We start from the raw sequence: 17667 nt of genomic DNA, 5'->3' as shown, positions 1-17667 counted from the left end.
GTGCCAACGCCCTCAGTCGCTGCTCTGGTGGCTGGCTTGTGCGTAATAAAACAACAGTGAGCATCCTTTCACTAATCTGCTTAGAGTCAGCATCTCCCTTCTCTTCCTCTTTCTGTCAATGGCTCTGCATTGTCACGCATACACATACAAACATATGCAAACACTTGCACAGACACTGTTTGACGCCAAGCTTACACTTATTTTGATATCCTCGTGATTTTTTACTTGTGATAAGTTAGACTTCCAAAATATGAGGGCCTTTTTCTGTTGTATAGCACTAGCACTCATACACACGCACACAGTCACACACACAGGCTTGTGGTGGTTTACCACAGGGCGTAGCCAGTTTAGCTAAACTGAAATAAATGCACGTCATTAACGTCTTTAAAGGAGTATTTCACTATGTGATGCACACAGCTACAAAAAAACAGTGTTCTCTGCCTCGCATTTTTGCTGGCAGATATGATACTACTTTGGTTGCTGTGTAATGATAGTGGCAACCCTTGACTCTTGCATTGTCTTATATTACGCTGATTTGACTGGTGTTACATCTGTGCATGCAAATGCACAGTCAAGAGGAGCGATCACGGCTTACCTGCTGGGCTAAATAGACTTTAAATTAAGGTAGAGCCCAACTCGCTCTCCCATGTTGCCACAAGTTGCACAAACACACAGCTGGCAGGATGTGGCCAACATAAAGGACCTACATTGTTGCTGTTTCCCCCTGTGCTAAGGTTATGTACACACCATGGTTAATATCTATGGAAGTTGCCACAGATTTTTAGAGGAGATAACCAAAGGCACGCAAATTGGATTAACCGTGTCACTGATATGCAGGCACAGGCACAATATAGACATTCAGTCAGTGGTGGGAAAGGTACTCAGATACTATACTGAAGTATAAGTGAAGTACATGCGTTCAAAAAAGTATTTATCGAAAATGTTGGCATCAAAATATGTTTAAATTACCGAAAGTAAAAGTACAATTGGATTATACTGTAATTATAGTGTCAATGTGCATCATCATCAATGTGTAAGGGTCCCTTTATGTCATTAATGTTGCAGTTGGTAAAAGTGCGGCTAATTTTGAACTACTTTATATGCTGTTGGGCAGTTTTTCTATTATAATGTATCATAGAATACTTTTCAATTATCTTTTGCATTGATGATCTGCACTGATGGAAGAAGTATCAAAACAACTTTGTAAAAAAGACTGTTACACGCATTCAAATTCCCACATTAGTACAGAAGTATTATCAGCAAAATTTACTGAAAGTAAAAGTATCATTCTGCATGAATATTGCCTCTGTAAGTGTTGTACTAATATATATGACATAATTAGTTACTTACTGATGCATCAGTGTGTAAGCAGCATTTTACCGTCGTCAGGCTCCCACCGAAGGGTCAAAAGAGAAATCTGAGGGGCCGTGAGATGTTTAACGTGAGAGAAAAGAAGAAAAATTGTCTTTCTCCACAAATCTGTTTTCCTTTTTATTACTTTTTTTGTAATCTTTGATGTTTCTTCATTTGGCCTTGAAGAGTTATTTAAATGAAACCATGTGAGAAGTTTAGCGGGGAGATCTGTCTTTGGTGACACTGCAAACAACTCAGAAAACTTCTGAAATGTGGCCCCAACTGGACAATGGACAATGCTTAGCAGTATGCAGTCAGTTACTTTCCACCACTGATGATCCGAATCTGCAAAGTAACTAGAAACTGAATGTGTCAAACCATGTAGGGAAGTAAAAAGTACAATAATTCCTTCTGAAATGTGGAGTAGAAGTACAAGTGGAATTAAATGTAAATGTACTTAATTCCGTTCCCTGCTGCATTCTGTTAGCTTTGGTGCATGTAAGCGTTGTTGCTGTCATTTCTCTTTAAGAGGAGACGGTATACGGGACATATAGCCTAATTAGGTTTCGAGCTGTTCTAAAGGAGTCACAGCTAATCCGAACACTTTAGCTGGCAGAGGAAGCACTGCAGCTAACCTTCGCTCCTGGTAGAGAGACTGTCCGACTGTTCTTTAAGTCCCACATCGCTGCTGGGTTGGGCTCGGCCAGCTGGGTTTGTAGGGTGCTCTGGACCAGAGTCCGGCTTTTTTGAGGAATGTGGTCATGGTGACCTCAGAGGCGTGGTCCAATAGGCTCAAAGTGTGGGCTGATGACGATCCTGTGTCTTTCACCTGAATGGATGTTAAACCCTTTCCAGGATTCTTCCATCTGTTAAATTTGGCTCGAGATCAGTGTCAACATGAAAACAGGGACAAATGAATAATTGACAGGTTATTGCTGTCGTGTTTTGCTTTTAGGAACAATTCTCTTATGGCTTTATAATTACCTTGTTTCCATTAGCTCATTTTCTCTATCATCAGGACAGTTTGATACGAGTTTGGTGGTGATTCAGTCAAATCAACAGCATTTTTAATGACCGTATGTTGGTGGAACTCTGAGACTGAGACAGGGATTCATTTGACCATTCAAGAAATATTTATTGACCATGACATTTACAAGAGATTTGCACCCTTGTACCCTCTTGAACAGAATGATTTAACAAAGCCTATGAATACAAACCATGAAAATAAGTTAACCCATTTTAATTCTCAGTGTTGTTGATGTACAGTATCCGTTAATGCCTTAATGGAGGAAGTTTGTTTGAAACATAACACATGACCAAACAAACAAAAAATCCTCTTTTACACTCAATAATGTCAGGTTGATGTTTGAGTTCAAGTGGTGAGGGACCTTTCTCTGTGCATTTGTTTCACTTTTCTGTCATTATTCGGCCATACTGTAGGGAAACCAGAAATCCCCTGACGCAACTCATGTAAACATTTTGCTGGATGTTGATCAATTTAGTTTAGTATCCAGAGGCAAAGGCTGTTTCCTCTTCCTGTGACAACCTTAAATGTCAGTGTGCTGCACTTTTTAAAGCATATTATTGTACACCATGTCCTGAGTCTGGCAGTGACCATAATGCACAGCAGTTGAAATGGGAGTGAGGCTAATCCTGAGTCATTTACAGCCTGTAAAGCTCAGCTCATGGGAGCAGCAATTGATCATTCGCGCCACATAAATAACAGTTTAAAGCTGTGTTGTAGTTTTTTTTTGTTGCATCTGCAGGCTATTTGATGTAGGAAACAATCCGGAGAGATCCAGTAGTCAGACCTAGTGCTGCTGCATGTGGGGCCCATAAAGGGGGAGTAGCCACAGAAAATGCATCGCCAATTTTCAGAGAGGAAAGGTACATAAATAAATAAAACGCTGATGCGTATGAGTATGGTGACCTAGCTTTGCCAGCAGCTACACTTATATATTTCTAAATCATTCAACATTATGAGACAGTTCTTGTCAATTCAGAGTCTAGCCATCCTCATGATGTATGAGGGGTGATTAACGCCAAAGAGGAGCAGGAACATCGAAGCCTGTATGAGGGGTGATAGGAGAGAAGTAAGAAGAGAAGGAGCAGTGTCATCCACAACACTACTGCTGCTATTTCTAAGGGGAACTTAGTAGGTCAAATATTCCAACATGACTAGACATGTCAGTTGGTCACTGGGTTTAGGTGTGGATGGGACTGGGTGCACAGTGGTTTCATGTGTTTGGTGCCAAATTACAAAATGTGAAGTTGCTTGTTAACATATTGCTCTTAAGTGAGGAGATGCACTTCTAATTACAACTCAAATACAGCACGTCAGATAACTACCCACATTGAGGCCCTTTGGAACTAGACATGACATCCTGATCTGAGCACTGTTTTGAGAAAGTAGCTGTAATTTTCATTTACACAGTAGTGACCAGTGGCGGCTGGTCAATAGAGGTCCATGGGGCCTGGCCCCACCATGAGCCACACAAAAAAAACAAAAAATTATAACAATCATAAATTATACAAATTGTCAATATTTGTGTTTTTGAACTATGGAATGTACCCAGTAATGTGTGTAAAATATGATATCTGCGCAAAATATATGCTTTTCCTGCTCGTCCTCTCCGCCTGTGTGCTCTCTGCTCGTGCTCTCTGCCTGTGTGCACGACACGTCTGAGAACGTGCAGCTTGGGGGGCCTCATCATTTTGGCCCAAAAGAGGCGGGTCGATAAAGCAGTTTAGCCAATTGCTGATTAAAGATATAAATGAGTGACATAAAATTCAGCCAATCAGCGCCCTCAAATAGATTCAGAGTGGGGCCAGAACGATTTGGCCCCCCTAGCTGCGCGTTCTCGTCAGGAGAAGTCTCTACAGGCGCGAGCGCTCCTCCTCCAAGACCCGTTTGAGAGGAGAACTTTGGCGGAGCTTCTGCAGCCAAAGAGCTGATATCAGATCAGCCTGACCTCACAATCAGACAGCAGACTCGCGGGAAAAGGAAGCAGTACATGCGGAGCTTCTGTACTAGCTGTACACCAGACAGGTTTGGCTAGCTGGATGACGTCATGCTAATTATTTATTTAGCTTTTTTAAACAACGGGGACGGATCCAGCACGGACAGTTACGGGAGTGAGGGATGAGGAGGTAAGGAAACATGAGAACACCAGGGTAGGGAGTGAGGGATGAGGAGGTAAGGAAACATGAGAACACCAGGACACACATGAGAACTCTGTCAAGCTACATATTAGACAAAGTGAACATCTTTTCTTCTACATAGTTGTCCTCAGTCTCATCTGCTTAACTTGGTCATGGAGGCATCAACATGTAATAGAGATGTTAAATGAACAGTGAAAACTCATCATAGCTTAATTTAACATCAGTATTCATAATTACACTTCATGTTTACTTCTTCTGATCTTTACCTCCTATAACAAGGTTCATAGGGGCATCTCAATAAATGAACATGTTATATTATATTATATTATATATAAGTGTTATTTACTGCTTTTTTTCGTGTTCGAATAAATGTTAAATATTTAACTGCCAAGTAATAATGCATGTTTGATACTTTCATTTTTTTGCATTAAATCATACTGGGATGTTTGCTGAAATTGATAGGATGGCCCTACCTAGAAAAGTTTCCACCAGCCGCCACTGGTAGTGACAGTGATAGAATAGAAAAGAGATGAACAAAGATAGACAAGTTATTTTCCCTTTTAAAAATGAGCTCTGGTCAACATTATCACAATCTATTCTAGCATATACTGCATATTCATTGAGCAAATACGTCAGTTAAATCTGAAATATGACAAACTCCTATCTTGCTCTCACTGAGTCACTTTTTTGGGGGGTCTTTTTTGTATTTATTTTCATTTGCCATGCTGTAACTCGTGGGAAATAATATGATCTTTCTAATCATTCTAGAGTGGAGCAGATCAAAGTAAAAATACATGACGATGTCGGGCGATCTTGAAAAGACATCTCGTCGACAGCGCACAGCTTGACAACGGCGTTAGTCCCGCCCCTTGAGCTGATTCGCTCATCGTTATTCTCTCCGCAGTGCTCATTGGTCAATTGCTTTTTAACTGTGAAACCGCTGTTTCATGTCACGATGCCAAACAAATCAGTCAACTTGAACTCGGTGGAATGGGCAGATTGAAAGGTCTGGACCCAGGCAAACTGCTTATCTTATCTTATCTTATCTTGTCTTGTATTATCTTATCTTATGCTATACATCTAAATCCCGTTTAACTTACTGGTAAGTTGCCACAATATCATTTTCATTACTATACTTTATTTTTCTGACTGGGATAGTGGGAGGCTGTCTTCATTTTCCTCAATGACGCCACTTCCTCGCCTCCTAGTGGCACGGATCACCCTCCATACAATGTGTGGGCGGTGTTGTGTGGAGCCACACCTCCACTGCTGCTGCTGCTGCTGCGGGACTGAAGCTGAATCTGCCCGCTTGTTCTTCAACCAGCCAGCAGAAGCAGTGATCGGGACCGGAGTGTGATCGCTGTCCGGAGAGCATAGATGTGCAAAACCCCTGGATTATCCGTGCGCTGGAGAGGCCAGAACCGACCACCGTGGAGGACTGTCTTCATCTAGTCGTCTAAAGGGAAAGAGCCACGGGGAAAGCATGGCGGTGGAAGAGGAAGGTCTCCGGGTTTTCCAGAGCGTTAAAATAAAAATAGGTAAGAAGACAAAAATCCCTACCCCCCAGTCTGAGCGCCTCAATGGATGGCTCCGTGTTAACGGGCCAAGCAGGGCTGGGGGGGGGGGGGGCACAGATCTGTCTCGTTCCTGCTGTTATTGTGATTCAAATCACACGCTTTCCCCTCAGCGCTGTAAACCGCAAATTGTAAAAAATTGTAGCCTCATCGAGAGATTCAAACAAAGCCTTGTGGGAATTTTGGCAGCTGGCATCGGAATCCAAATCATGTGTGTTAGGGGTCCACATATGGAGACTTGATATTCAGCAGGCTGTGCGACATAAAGGCTCCACAGCTGCCCATATCCAGATGCTTTTTCTAGACGCCTCAGCTCAAATAAACCTTTATTGCACCTTTAGCTGCTGCGACCCAGTCATGTTATTGCAACCCCCCCTTCTCTCTCAGCTCCCCCCTCGAAACAGCTTCATGCCTAACTGTCTTGCTATTGATTGTTAACCTATTTTTAGACATCTAGCTGGTCTCCAGTGAATACCCCTGGTTTGTAGGAGGCATGTGGTGCATGCATATCTGAGGAGGCTGAGTACAGTTTGCGATGGAGGATTTAGTGGAGAGGCCTGTGTGTTTTTGCAATTCAGAGATTGTCATGTCTGTACAAGAAGTTGTTCTTCTTGATTTTTTTTGTTGTAAAACTGTAGTAATTACATAATGTACGCTACAACCACTTGCATCTCATGGATTACAATGGATAGAAGAAGAAGAATACTGTGAGGAATAAATACGAGTAATATCAAAACAGGAGGGAGAAATCACCTTTTTATTATCAATTTTCATTGTTGTCAGTAATCTGAACGTTATTTTCTTGATTCGTCAATTTATCTGGAGTCTTCAAATAGTTTGTTTTATCCAACCAAGAGTTGAAAAGCCAAACATTTTATATTTACAGTCAATTAAAACCAACAAAAGCTGCAGAAATTCATATTTGAGAAGACAGAATTTGTGGCAGTTTTGCTTGGAAAAGTATTTCAATGACAAATTGATGATTGAAATAAATTTTCTATCCACCGACAACCAATTGTTCCTGCGATTACAGTAAATGTAACTACTGTACTATGTTACTATCGTGTTTATTTTGCCTTTTTCACATTCAAAGCAAACAATCATTTCCTCTGGCTGCTCTAAACTGTTATCTGGGGTCAACACGGGACGTTTTGGAAGCATCTGCTGCAGTTTTCCCCTGACATCTGGCGGGCCATTCATCCTGGCTCCGCTGTCCGGTTTGTTTTGACTCCAAACATGCGACCGGAGGGATGAGCAGAGAAAAACAAACGACAACAACACACACACACACACACACACACACACACACACACACACACACACACACACACACACACACACACACACACACACACACACACACACACACACACACACACACACACACACACACACACACACACAAGCTGTGGTGCTGTGTGACGATGCCAGCCAGCATTTTTTTACCTTTTCCAGTTGAGCTGATGTACACAGTTAGGCGGTGTTTTTAAGCTCTTTCCTGCTGTTTGTATTGTCTGGAAACAGCTGGAGGGAGAACCACCGTGAGTTGATCAAATAATCCGGCCCCAGCGAGATGATATACTGGAGGGGAGTTGTAATGGTAACTCACAAAGGCCTTGTTCAATTGCTGCACTTTCTGAATGAATGTTCAGTCAGCCAGCAGCGTTGAGTTCCTGTGAATAAAAACTGAATGAGTGGAGGACCGCGACACAATCCTGCTTACCAATCAGGCCAGCAAAGTGCAGTGGTGCAGGAAGTATGCAGATCCATTATTTAAGTAATGGACTCGACACTGCACTGTGAAATGCGTTTGAAAGTTAAAATCTAGTTTTTTAAATGTTAAAAAGTCCAGAGGTAGCATGCCTAAAATCTATATAAAGTATCAAAAGTCAAAGGACTCAATGCAGAAAAAAAGCCCCCTGTGAGTTATTATTCTATACAGAATTAGTATTGAAGCATTTATGTCGCATTTTACTGTTGTAGTTGTTGAGGTGGAATCTTTATATGGATGTAAATCTCATCTTGTATATTCAACTGCTACGATTAGTCTACTATTCAAACGTCATATGTTGTAAATCATTTTTTTCAAGCAAAAATGCAAAGAAATAGCTGTTTACTGCCCCTTAAATAGGAAGATTTTCAGTTTTCATGATTGAAAATGTAATATCTTTAGATCTTGGACTGTTGGTCGGACGAAAACAAGATTTTTGAAGGCATGACCCCTGAACTAACTTTTCACTGGTTCCTGACATTTTAAAATCCAAAAAAAGTGGCAACAGTAGTAACAAGTAACTTACAGCTCGTAGACGTATAAAATGGCATCAAATGGAAATACCTACGGAAAGTACAAGTAACTAACATTTGTACTCAAGTACAGTACCTGAGTAAATGTACTTGACAAAATGACTTTGTTATCTAGACAAATAGCTTACAGGCTTTATAAATATATCGCGACTTGTTGAAGAACATTGCTGTTGTCGTCACTTCCACGCCTGGGCCCTCGAGTTCCCTTGTTCATGTTGTACGGTGACGGCAGTCGAGTTTACTCCGCCTTGTTACGCAGCAGCAGCCGTACTCGCAGTCAGTCTGACCCCCACGGCGCTCTGCTCCTGGTAATGTCCATGTAACCCTCGCGTAACATTGTCTTCACCGGAGTCTTGTCCTCTGGCAGGAGACTGAGGCTGGCGGATGACTCAGAGCTGATAGTCTGCCAGATACCTGAAGAAGAGAGAGAGAGAGAGAGAGAGAGAGAGAGAGAGAGGACTTATTATTGTTGTGCTCCACCAGGTGATGACTCTCCTCAGTTTCCTGGAGGAACGCACCAGATTCGGAAAGCGAACGCTGCTACTGGGCCTCGAGTCCGTTCTGTCTGGCGAGTGCAGGAAACAGGAAACATCCCCCCCCCCCCCCCCAATTCACTTCCCGATTAGCTGCAACAGACTACAAAAGAATTGTGTTTTTTCCTGCATGGCAACAGGCTAATGCAAAGCAGATGTAGGGAGACACCGAGCGTGGGACGGAGGAGGCGTCTCACATACAGGAGCGGGCTGTGACTCATCCGTCAGCGGCCGTGTCTCTGTCAGCGCGCTCGGAGACACGGGTGGAATCTCAGGGGCGCAGCTGGAGTCGTGACTTTGCACTCATTAGCAACAGCATGTGTGCTTTTGACTTCTCTGTAACTGCTAGACATACTCGGACAGATTCAGAGCTCTGGGAAAACACAGCCACAGTTGGTTTGTGTCAATGTGTACAACTTATTTAGTCAAATAAATGTCGCCGCGCGTTCACAATTTGCCGTTTAATCCCAAATTAAAGGTTTAGATCCTTCCGGAGTCCAGTGTGTTATTGTATTGGCCTGAGAGTAGATGATCTCCGCGAAACGTGCCGTTCTCCCCGTAAGCTACTCCACCTGGACTGCAGAGGCCGTTGACCCCGGTGGAACAAGAGCATGTAGGATACATACGGTACACATGGTGTAGAGGAGGTAAAGCGGTGAAGGTCGAGGAAAGCAGGAGCGGGCGGATGAATTCAGGCAGCTCGGGGCTGGATGTCTCGAGCCGGGTGAGCCTGGGAGGGAAAAGTTTGCAGTGACAGAGACCCCCTCCCCTCCTTCCCTTGACAGCTGGCCAACAGAGGTTCCCAAACTCCCTCCTGTCCAGACTGAATATGAGACATGGAGTGACGAGGAGAGGGATGAGGAACAATGTTGTGTTTTGTGTGCGGGGGACTCCCGCTCTTATTTAGTTGAAGGGTTCTGTTATTTATTTATTAAGAAAAATCACAAGCATCACATGAGGCTGTGATTGACTTCTAAGAAGTGGTGGGGGGGGGGGGGGGTGTATGTGTACGTACAGGCGTCTATGTATACGGCAGGTTCTCCATTTTGTCCTAGAAGCAGCTCTCTGGGAAGTTGTTTGCTGTAAACATGTTTGTTGACTGTTGAGACGCAGGCCGTGTTTGGGCCCGGGCGGCTTCAGGCTGGTGGAATAATCCGGGCTGGGTACAGCAGCTCTCACTGCGCTCGGTAACGTTGCCCTCGACGAGAACGCAGCACCCCAGGAACAGTGGGGAAGTAACGGCGTATGGCCAGCATGCAGCGTCAGCAGGGGCAAACAAAGGGCCGCAACCGGAGCGCAGCTCCTTCAGGATGTCCTTCACATGCCCCCGTAGGGGAAGTGGACTGGATCCCTCCCTGGGATGACCTCCACTCACCATGCTGCTCAGCAGAGAGAGAGAGAGAGAGAGAAAACCCACAGTGCCAAGAAGTGTCAGAAGCACATTGCCACATTGTTTTTCCATCTTGTGGAAAAAATGCAGAAAGAAAGTGGTGAAAAACGTCTGTAGCAAATGGCCCCCACGCACACTGATTAAATCGGGGTTTCGCAACGGTGTTGCTTTCCTCTGGCAACACGAGCAATGTCAGCTTGCCACACACAGGGACTTACACCCGACTTGCTCTCCCTTTCCTGTGCTTGCAAAAGATATATCTCCTCGTCATTGTGTGTGTCAAGCCTGCTTGTGAGCGTATGTAGGGGAGAGTTGTACTCATTTGACGTCTTTGTTATTTTTTATTTCTAGAAGTTTTTAAAAGACAAACAGAGTATTGTGTGAATGGACGAGGAAGTTTAAAGTGACCAGGACGTATGGGGGCCGTGCAAAGCTGTGAAACCAGCTCCCTGTACTTACTAACTCCACCATGACACCACACTGGTCTGAAAGATCGCACTCATCCTGGGGGAAGGTACCCGGTTTCAGACCCAGATTTCTAACATGTGAGCAGATTTTCCACACACAGTGTGACTTCACGTCACATGTCTTTATTTTTGTTTTGTTCTCAAGTTTTCCATTGAGGCTAACGAATCAGTTTGAACATTAGCTCCAGGACGCAGTAGATGGAGAGCGAGTTTGATCAGTAACTGAAAGGTGGTTTTTCAAAGAGTCTGGGGTGTGCAGTCTTTAACAGTAAACCCCCCCCCCCCCTCCACGCTTATCCTCCTCAAGCTGCTCGACAACGTCAGCACAGCTGGTGGACGATTTGCGACAAGCTTAACCCTTGAATATTGAAAAGATGCAGGTGCAGGGAAACGAGGGTTTCAGAGGTGAACAGGTTTTCATTGATTGTGGGTTTGAAGATGAGCAAGAGTGGGTTCAAAGTATGTGGCTGCCTGTCGATGATGGTATTGCTTATTTTATTTTCAGTGGTGTTAAGTTAAGTTGCGTTTGAGTTGGGCGCATTTGCTGAAGATGTTTTTCAGGCTTCTGCATTTATGGACTCTTATTCAGTACGAGCATTCATTTAATAATTTGTTTTTCTCGACGTTATTGAGCCTAATGTCTCAAATAACTATTTTTGACAATACAAAGAATCACGTTAAAGTGTTTTTACTTTGTGTTGATTTACTCTTTGTACTGTGGGTTTCTGTCCATAAGGAAAGAGCCACTGGACCTCACACCATCTGCAATTCTGATTTCTACGCCACTACGCCACCACTTAGTGATGGCGCCACCACCACTACGCCAAACTTGCATCACAGCCCAGCGTTGTTTGTGGGTTTAAGTCTGCGTTTGAAAGATTTAAGCAGTGGAGGCCTAAAAAAAAACACACTATCTAGTTGCATCATGGGAAGTGTAGGATTCAGGGTTTTGGAGTCTGACTAAAAGTCAAGATATGTGGTTGTTTCTTCAACCATTCTTGTTTTAATCTGTCTGTCACAAGGCGCCAGGTTTATAGAAGTTGCATTACTAAATCGCAGGAGAAACATTGGAAGACCTGACTTGGGGATGTGAACACTGTTAATGAGTGTTGTTGTCTAATATTGAAACTAAATGCAAGTTGCAGCCCTAGTTCCAATGATACAGGAATATTTTACTGTGGGATCAAAGCTACTGCTCTATTTTTTTATGTTTTTATGTTTAGTAATTTTCAGAAAGACACTAATGACTTCCAGTTTTACTTCAGTTCTTGTTTTGAGTCTCTAATTAGGACCATCAAAGGAACTGAGTATTAACTGTGGGATAATAAATTGTCCTCAAGTTTCAGTCCTTCTTTCCATTCTCACGGTGTCTCTCTCTCTTACACACACACACACACACACACACACACGCACACACACACACACACACACACACACACAGGGGTAACGGGGTGGATTATTCACTGCCTTTAAACTACATCTTGGATTCAGTTGGAATTATTTTCCCCTCATCTCATTTCCTGTTGTAGCTAACCACTCTCCAGTTTTCTATCTGACTGACTTCTCTCTCTCTTTCTCTCTCTCTCTCTCGCTCGCCCTTGACACTGCTTGTATTTTCCTCACTAACAGCCCCCCTCCCTTCTCTTTCCTTTCCTCAGAGCCTGTGTTTCCCAGGCCTGCTAGCACAGCCACTGAAAGCGTTCACGTCTCTGTATCCTCGAATGTGTTCCTGTCAGAGAAGAGCAGAACGAGTCGAGCTGTAACTGTACACACGAGCGTGTCCGACTGAGACTAGCCGACAGGGGAAGAGGAACAAAGCTACGCGTTCAGCGTGTCCGTTACGTTGCTTCAATCACTTGTGCTTCCTCATTTCTTCCGTCTTCGCCTCCCTTTTCTTCACTTTCCTCTGCAGGAATGAGGCAGGGGAGTCAACCTTTTGTTTTGATGTGTCAAAGCGCCCTGTCGTCGTTATTTCTCTGCAGCCCCCAAATTTAGGGCGCACACCACCTCAGCACACTCACACAGGTGTGCCTACAAAGTGTGTGTCTTTATACTGTTTTTGCTCGTGACACTAGGGCAAGACATTCTCCAAGGGCATGCAGTGATGAAAAGAGAAAGCTGCTGCTGCTGCTGCTGTTGTTTTAATTTACTGCTTATTTCGAATCTTGAGGAGAGACAACGCACCGCCTCTGGAGAAAGTAAACGAGAGAAAGAGATGAAAAAGAGGATGCTACCCGAAATAGAGGAAAGTGAAATTAGGTTCAAGCTAATTTTGAAAAGGAAAGCGAATTGGGCAATGTAACGCAAGGCCCGACATAGATAACCCCGCCCCCCCCCCCCCCCCCCTGACAAAAAAGAAAAGGAATGAAAAGAGAGAAATATAGAGATGTGCTGAGACAGAGGATTACACCCTCTGGTTTCATAATAAAGTCTTTAATCTAACGTGTTGAACGTCAGGTCACTGGAGAGGCTTATCCTTTCCTTTGTAACAGACTCGCTCTCCATCAAACATAAACACACGCATGCCATATCACCGTTAAACACACACATGCCATATATAAACCTCCCTCAAACTGACGAACTCTGCTGCTTATCGACTCATCCAGAAAGACAACTGCCCGGCACTTCCTTCTCCCCCTAAACAGGAAGCAGCAAGATGTCACTCTGAATCTGTAACTGTGGTTATTTCTTTCTGCTCAGGAGACATTACTGGAGGCTTTTGCATCTTTTAGCCTGATAACTACAGACTGCATTGTAAGTCAAAGTGATGTTGACATTGCATGGTAATGCATTTGGAAGTAGTGAAAGGGATTACAGGGGTTACTCATCCCATGTTATTGTCCTTTTGTCAAACCACAAACAATGAAAACAATGTGGACAATGTGTGCCATTTCTGTTTGTTTCGTGTTTTCATTTGAAGGATGTTACAGTCTCATCCTCGGTCCACACGAACGATGTTTTCATTTGCCGCCATTTTTCATCTGTTCAGCGGATGTTTACCGATCTATCTGGGATGACATTTAATCGTCCAATAATATTGCCCCGGTCGGTCTGTAATTCTCAGATGTTGCTTTTGTACTTTTAACCAACATTTCTGAACATCAAGTTTAAAGATGACTGAAAACTGAAGACAAATAGATTCACTGTTCACTGTGATGGATTACTTATCTCAAGCAAGTTTCAAATCTCCGCAAATTGATTTTCACGCCCGATTAGAGTTGAATCCTCTGGCTGCTGGAGGAAAAAAAGCTGAAAAAATGCACTCATCAATCTAAGAGGGTTTGTAGAAAGGTCAGCAGTAATGTAAAAATAAATACAATATTTGGAGTAGAAATGTGCTTATACATGTTTAACCACTTGAACAGTGTTTGAACTGTGATTTTACGCTGCAAGTTGAGTCATTAAACACGCATACACACACACACACACACACACAAAGAGCTGAGAAAGCTGTGGTAGTCCCATTATGTTTTGGTTACTAATGGAAATTGAGCAGCAGAGGTGAATGAGGAGGATTACAGGAGGGAGATAAAATAAATGTGGGAGAATGAGCGAGAGAGAATCAAAGACAACGGGGGAGATAAGAGAGACTTGCGTCATCGCTCTGCTCTCGCGCATAAACAAAGACTGAGTCGGGTTCTGTTACAACAAATTGAAGCAGCGGAGCGCGTGTGTTGTTTTACAGCTTAGGTGTCTTTTTCATTTAATTTGTGAATGAATGTTGTTGTGTAAAGGTCCACATACTTTATAAATCAGCCTCCAGAGATGAAGTCATAACACCGTGTAATCACCTCTGTTTGTCTCAGCGCGGTTTTTATGTTCATCTGTAGAATTATGGATCAGAGGTAGAGCTGTACCAGATAAGCTCTCTTTCATAACTGGCCATTTGTCACTCTATTATTGCACATTGAAATGATGTATCTGACAAAGACTTTCTGGTCATGATGTTCACATGATGTGAATGTGATAACTCACCTTCTTTTTTTTTTCCCCCCACTCCTTTTCATTGTTGCAACACTAACTTTTCCTTCTCAAGTTTTGAGGAAACTGGTTCTGTGTTAGGAGTCAGTTCTTGTGCAATCCCAAACATGAGTCAGAGCTGGATGACTGCAGTGTAGTGTTTACCATTCACAGAATTACTTTAAGGGAGCAGAATAAAAAGCTCAGGATCTCTATGGTATATCTGACTTGTTTCCTAGTGCAGCAACATCATTTTTTCCGATTGAACTGACTGTAGGAAGGATGATTGGCTCTTTCTAAAGTTAATATGTTGAAGTGTTAACACCCCAAAACAAAGGACCAAGAAAAAAAGCTACGCCAGCTTTAGATTTTCACTGCATTACTTACAGTTTTTCTAAAGCTCTTGTTCCCAAAGGTAAATAAGGGTCACAAGAGGACAGTATTGTTAGAAACTTTATTTTGTTATCATGTTTTTGTTCTTGGTAAAGGCAAGAGAGTGGACACTTTTTCCCTTTTAAAATTAAACAATTTGACAGGGGAGGATCATAAGTAGACACTGCTTGAATTGATGGCGTCCCAAGCCCAAAGATGTTGGGAGCTACTGTTGTTGAGGATCAAATTTTAAAGAGAAAGTATCAGTTTGCAAACATCTCAACCCAGCCGCAGACTCATGCTGCCATTGGGAAGAAGTTACCGGAGCAAACAATGACAGCGTTGCACTGACACACGCGTGTAACTTTAGACTCCAGAGTCTTGTTGGTCCTCAGAGTGAAGAGAAACCCAATAAGTGAACAGAGTACTGGCTAACATGAATCCATGGCTTTATAAAGGAGAATGTATGTACCACCACCTGTGTGAGTGTGTGTGTGTGTGTGTGTGTGTGTGTGTGTGTGTGTGTGTGTGTCTCAGTGGGTGGTCGGACCACATTCTTGTCAAAGGGAGTGCTATCTGTCACACATGTTTGATGAACAGATTGGGCTTCAGCAGGATTCAGGAAATGTCCCACGCAGATTCTTTCATTCACAGATCTGACAACACACATGCACTCAACACAACACGCATGCTATTTGTGTGTCTGTTTCAGAGAGCGTGTCTTCATATTTTCCCGTCCACTTTAAAAGAAGTGAGTCTGCCTGGCAGAGCTAAGATCATTATGTGTGCAGCGGTCAGATTATTCAAAGCTAAAACAGGTGTGAACTTACAAAATACCATTCCTTTTTAAACTTTGCGTGCATGCTTTCAGTGTTAATAAATAAGTAATCACATACAGCGGTGTGCCTGAATAAACACATTGTTTACTGCTTACAACAGCGTTTCTAAATAATAACTGCCCGCTCTCCCCTCTCCTTTCTCTTTGTGCAGGAGAAGCGAAAAACATCCCTCCGTACCCGGGGCCAAACAGGATGAGGGACTGCTACTGCACCGTCAACCTGGACCAAGAAGAGGTCTTCAGGACCAAGATCATAGAGAAGTCACTTTGGTACGTCCAGGGGCCCTCCGCCCTGTTTTGTTTGTCATCCTTTCAGTCCGTATATAGAGAAAGGTGCAATCGTGAAAGTCCAATTATAATCACTTTCTTGTCGGTCGAAGCTTAAGGTTGAGACGGTACAAAAATGAAAACACCTTTTATTCACCAACAGGAACTCCCTGGCTTTATGAATTGATTCAACGTTTAATTCACCAGGTTAGAGCTGTAGTTTTAGTTGTAAGTCCATCTTTTGTTGACAGAAGTGATGCTGTTGAACTTCAATTGTATTTAATAAAGATGAAAAAAAATTTCTTTACAGGCTTGAAATAATTTTGTATGTATATAAATTCTGTACATTCTTTGGCCACCGAATAACTCTGTATCAAGGTGTTATTATAAACACAGCAGACTTCTGTATAGATAGTGTAAATATATCATATATCAAACCAGACGAAAGAGAAAATGCTAGAATGATGAAGTACTGTATTACAAGAAAAGAATTTCAATCACAGAGTTGACAAAATTTAATTTCATTTATTTAAGGGTCCTGTATTTGTAGGATTCCTCATAAATGCGGCTCTGCCTGCCTGCCTATCCATCCACCAGCCCTTTGTATGTCTTAATGTCTTAATGTCTGAGGAGTAACAGATGAAGTCAGTAATTGTCAGCAGCGACCCTGAGGGCTCAGCTCACGAGATTCTCATTGCAGTAATTCATCGATGACCGTTGTTTGGGTAAGGCAGAGCATGGCAGTTGATGTATCTTCCAGCCAATGGTCACAAACAGTTGCTATTGTTGTAGGCAGGCGAGCTGTAGAGTCCACATGACTCATGGCAAGATGTAAATGCATGTGATCTTTTTCTTATGTCTGGCCAAGGGACAAAATCAATCATCTTTGGGCAAGAATGATGAAAGAATTTTGTCTGTGATGATTGTAGGTTCAAGTGCAAGTCCCGATTGACACATAGTCAGATAGCGACACTGAAAATTACTATGGTAGAGGCAGCAATAGTTTACAGATTAACCAATCAATCAGTTCGTTAGTTAGTTAGTGGATAAAGAATGAGTGACAGCACGAGAATTATAGGTTGTTCACACAACATATTCACCTGTGATTATCGCACTTTAAAGCTGCTTTGAGGACTTTTCATTTTCTGTTGTTTTTGGCCATCCCTGTGAACAAAAGCTGTAGTTTTTAAGAGTCCCTTTAGAAAGCCTCTCGTTTAACCGCAGCAGGGTCTGACAGTGTGCCCTGCTTAGTCCTGGTTCTGGTTGTCCCATGTCTCCCTTAACTCCAGCCGGCCCAGCAATATACGTCTCGGGCCTCCAGCAGCTGCCGAGCGAAGGCTGCAGCGAAGCCGGATCTGGGCCCGTCCTGCTGGGGTCGCTGCTGGAGGCCCCGCTGGAGGCTGAGCTCAAGGAGTTTCTGGTGAACTTGAATGAATTGGTCTGATTT

The 17667-nt window shown here is 43.1% G+C and overlaps 1 protein-coding gene across 1 annotated transcript in view; it reads left to right on the top strand.

Moving 5' to 3' along the window:
• Positions 1-5873: 5873 nt before the first annotated feature.
• Positions 5874-17667, top strand: part of rasa3 (RAS p21 protein activator 3) — a 37329-nt gene continuing 25535 nt past the window's right edge. The window contains exons 1-2 of the mRNA XM_079283405.1: positions 5874-6053; positions 16106-16223. Coding sequence (XP_079139531.1) covers positions 5999-6053; positions 16106-16223 — 173 coding nt within the window. The 5' untranslated portion in view covers positions 5874-5998. The remainder of the gene's footprint in view (positions 6054-16105; positions 16224-17667) is intronic.

This window comes from Melanostigma gelatinosum, assembly GCF_949748355.1.
Source record: "Melanostigma gelatinosum genome assembly, chromosome: 2".
In the NCBI taxonomy this organism is placed as follows: Eukaryota; Metazoa; Chordata; class Actinopteri; order Perciformes; family Zoarcidae; genus Melanostigma; species Melanostigma gelatinosum.
Note: the sequence above shows the minus strand (reverse complement) of the source record. Positions and strands in the feature narration are given on the sequence as shown.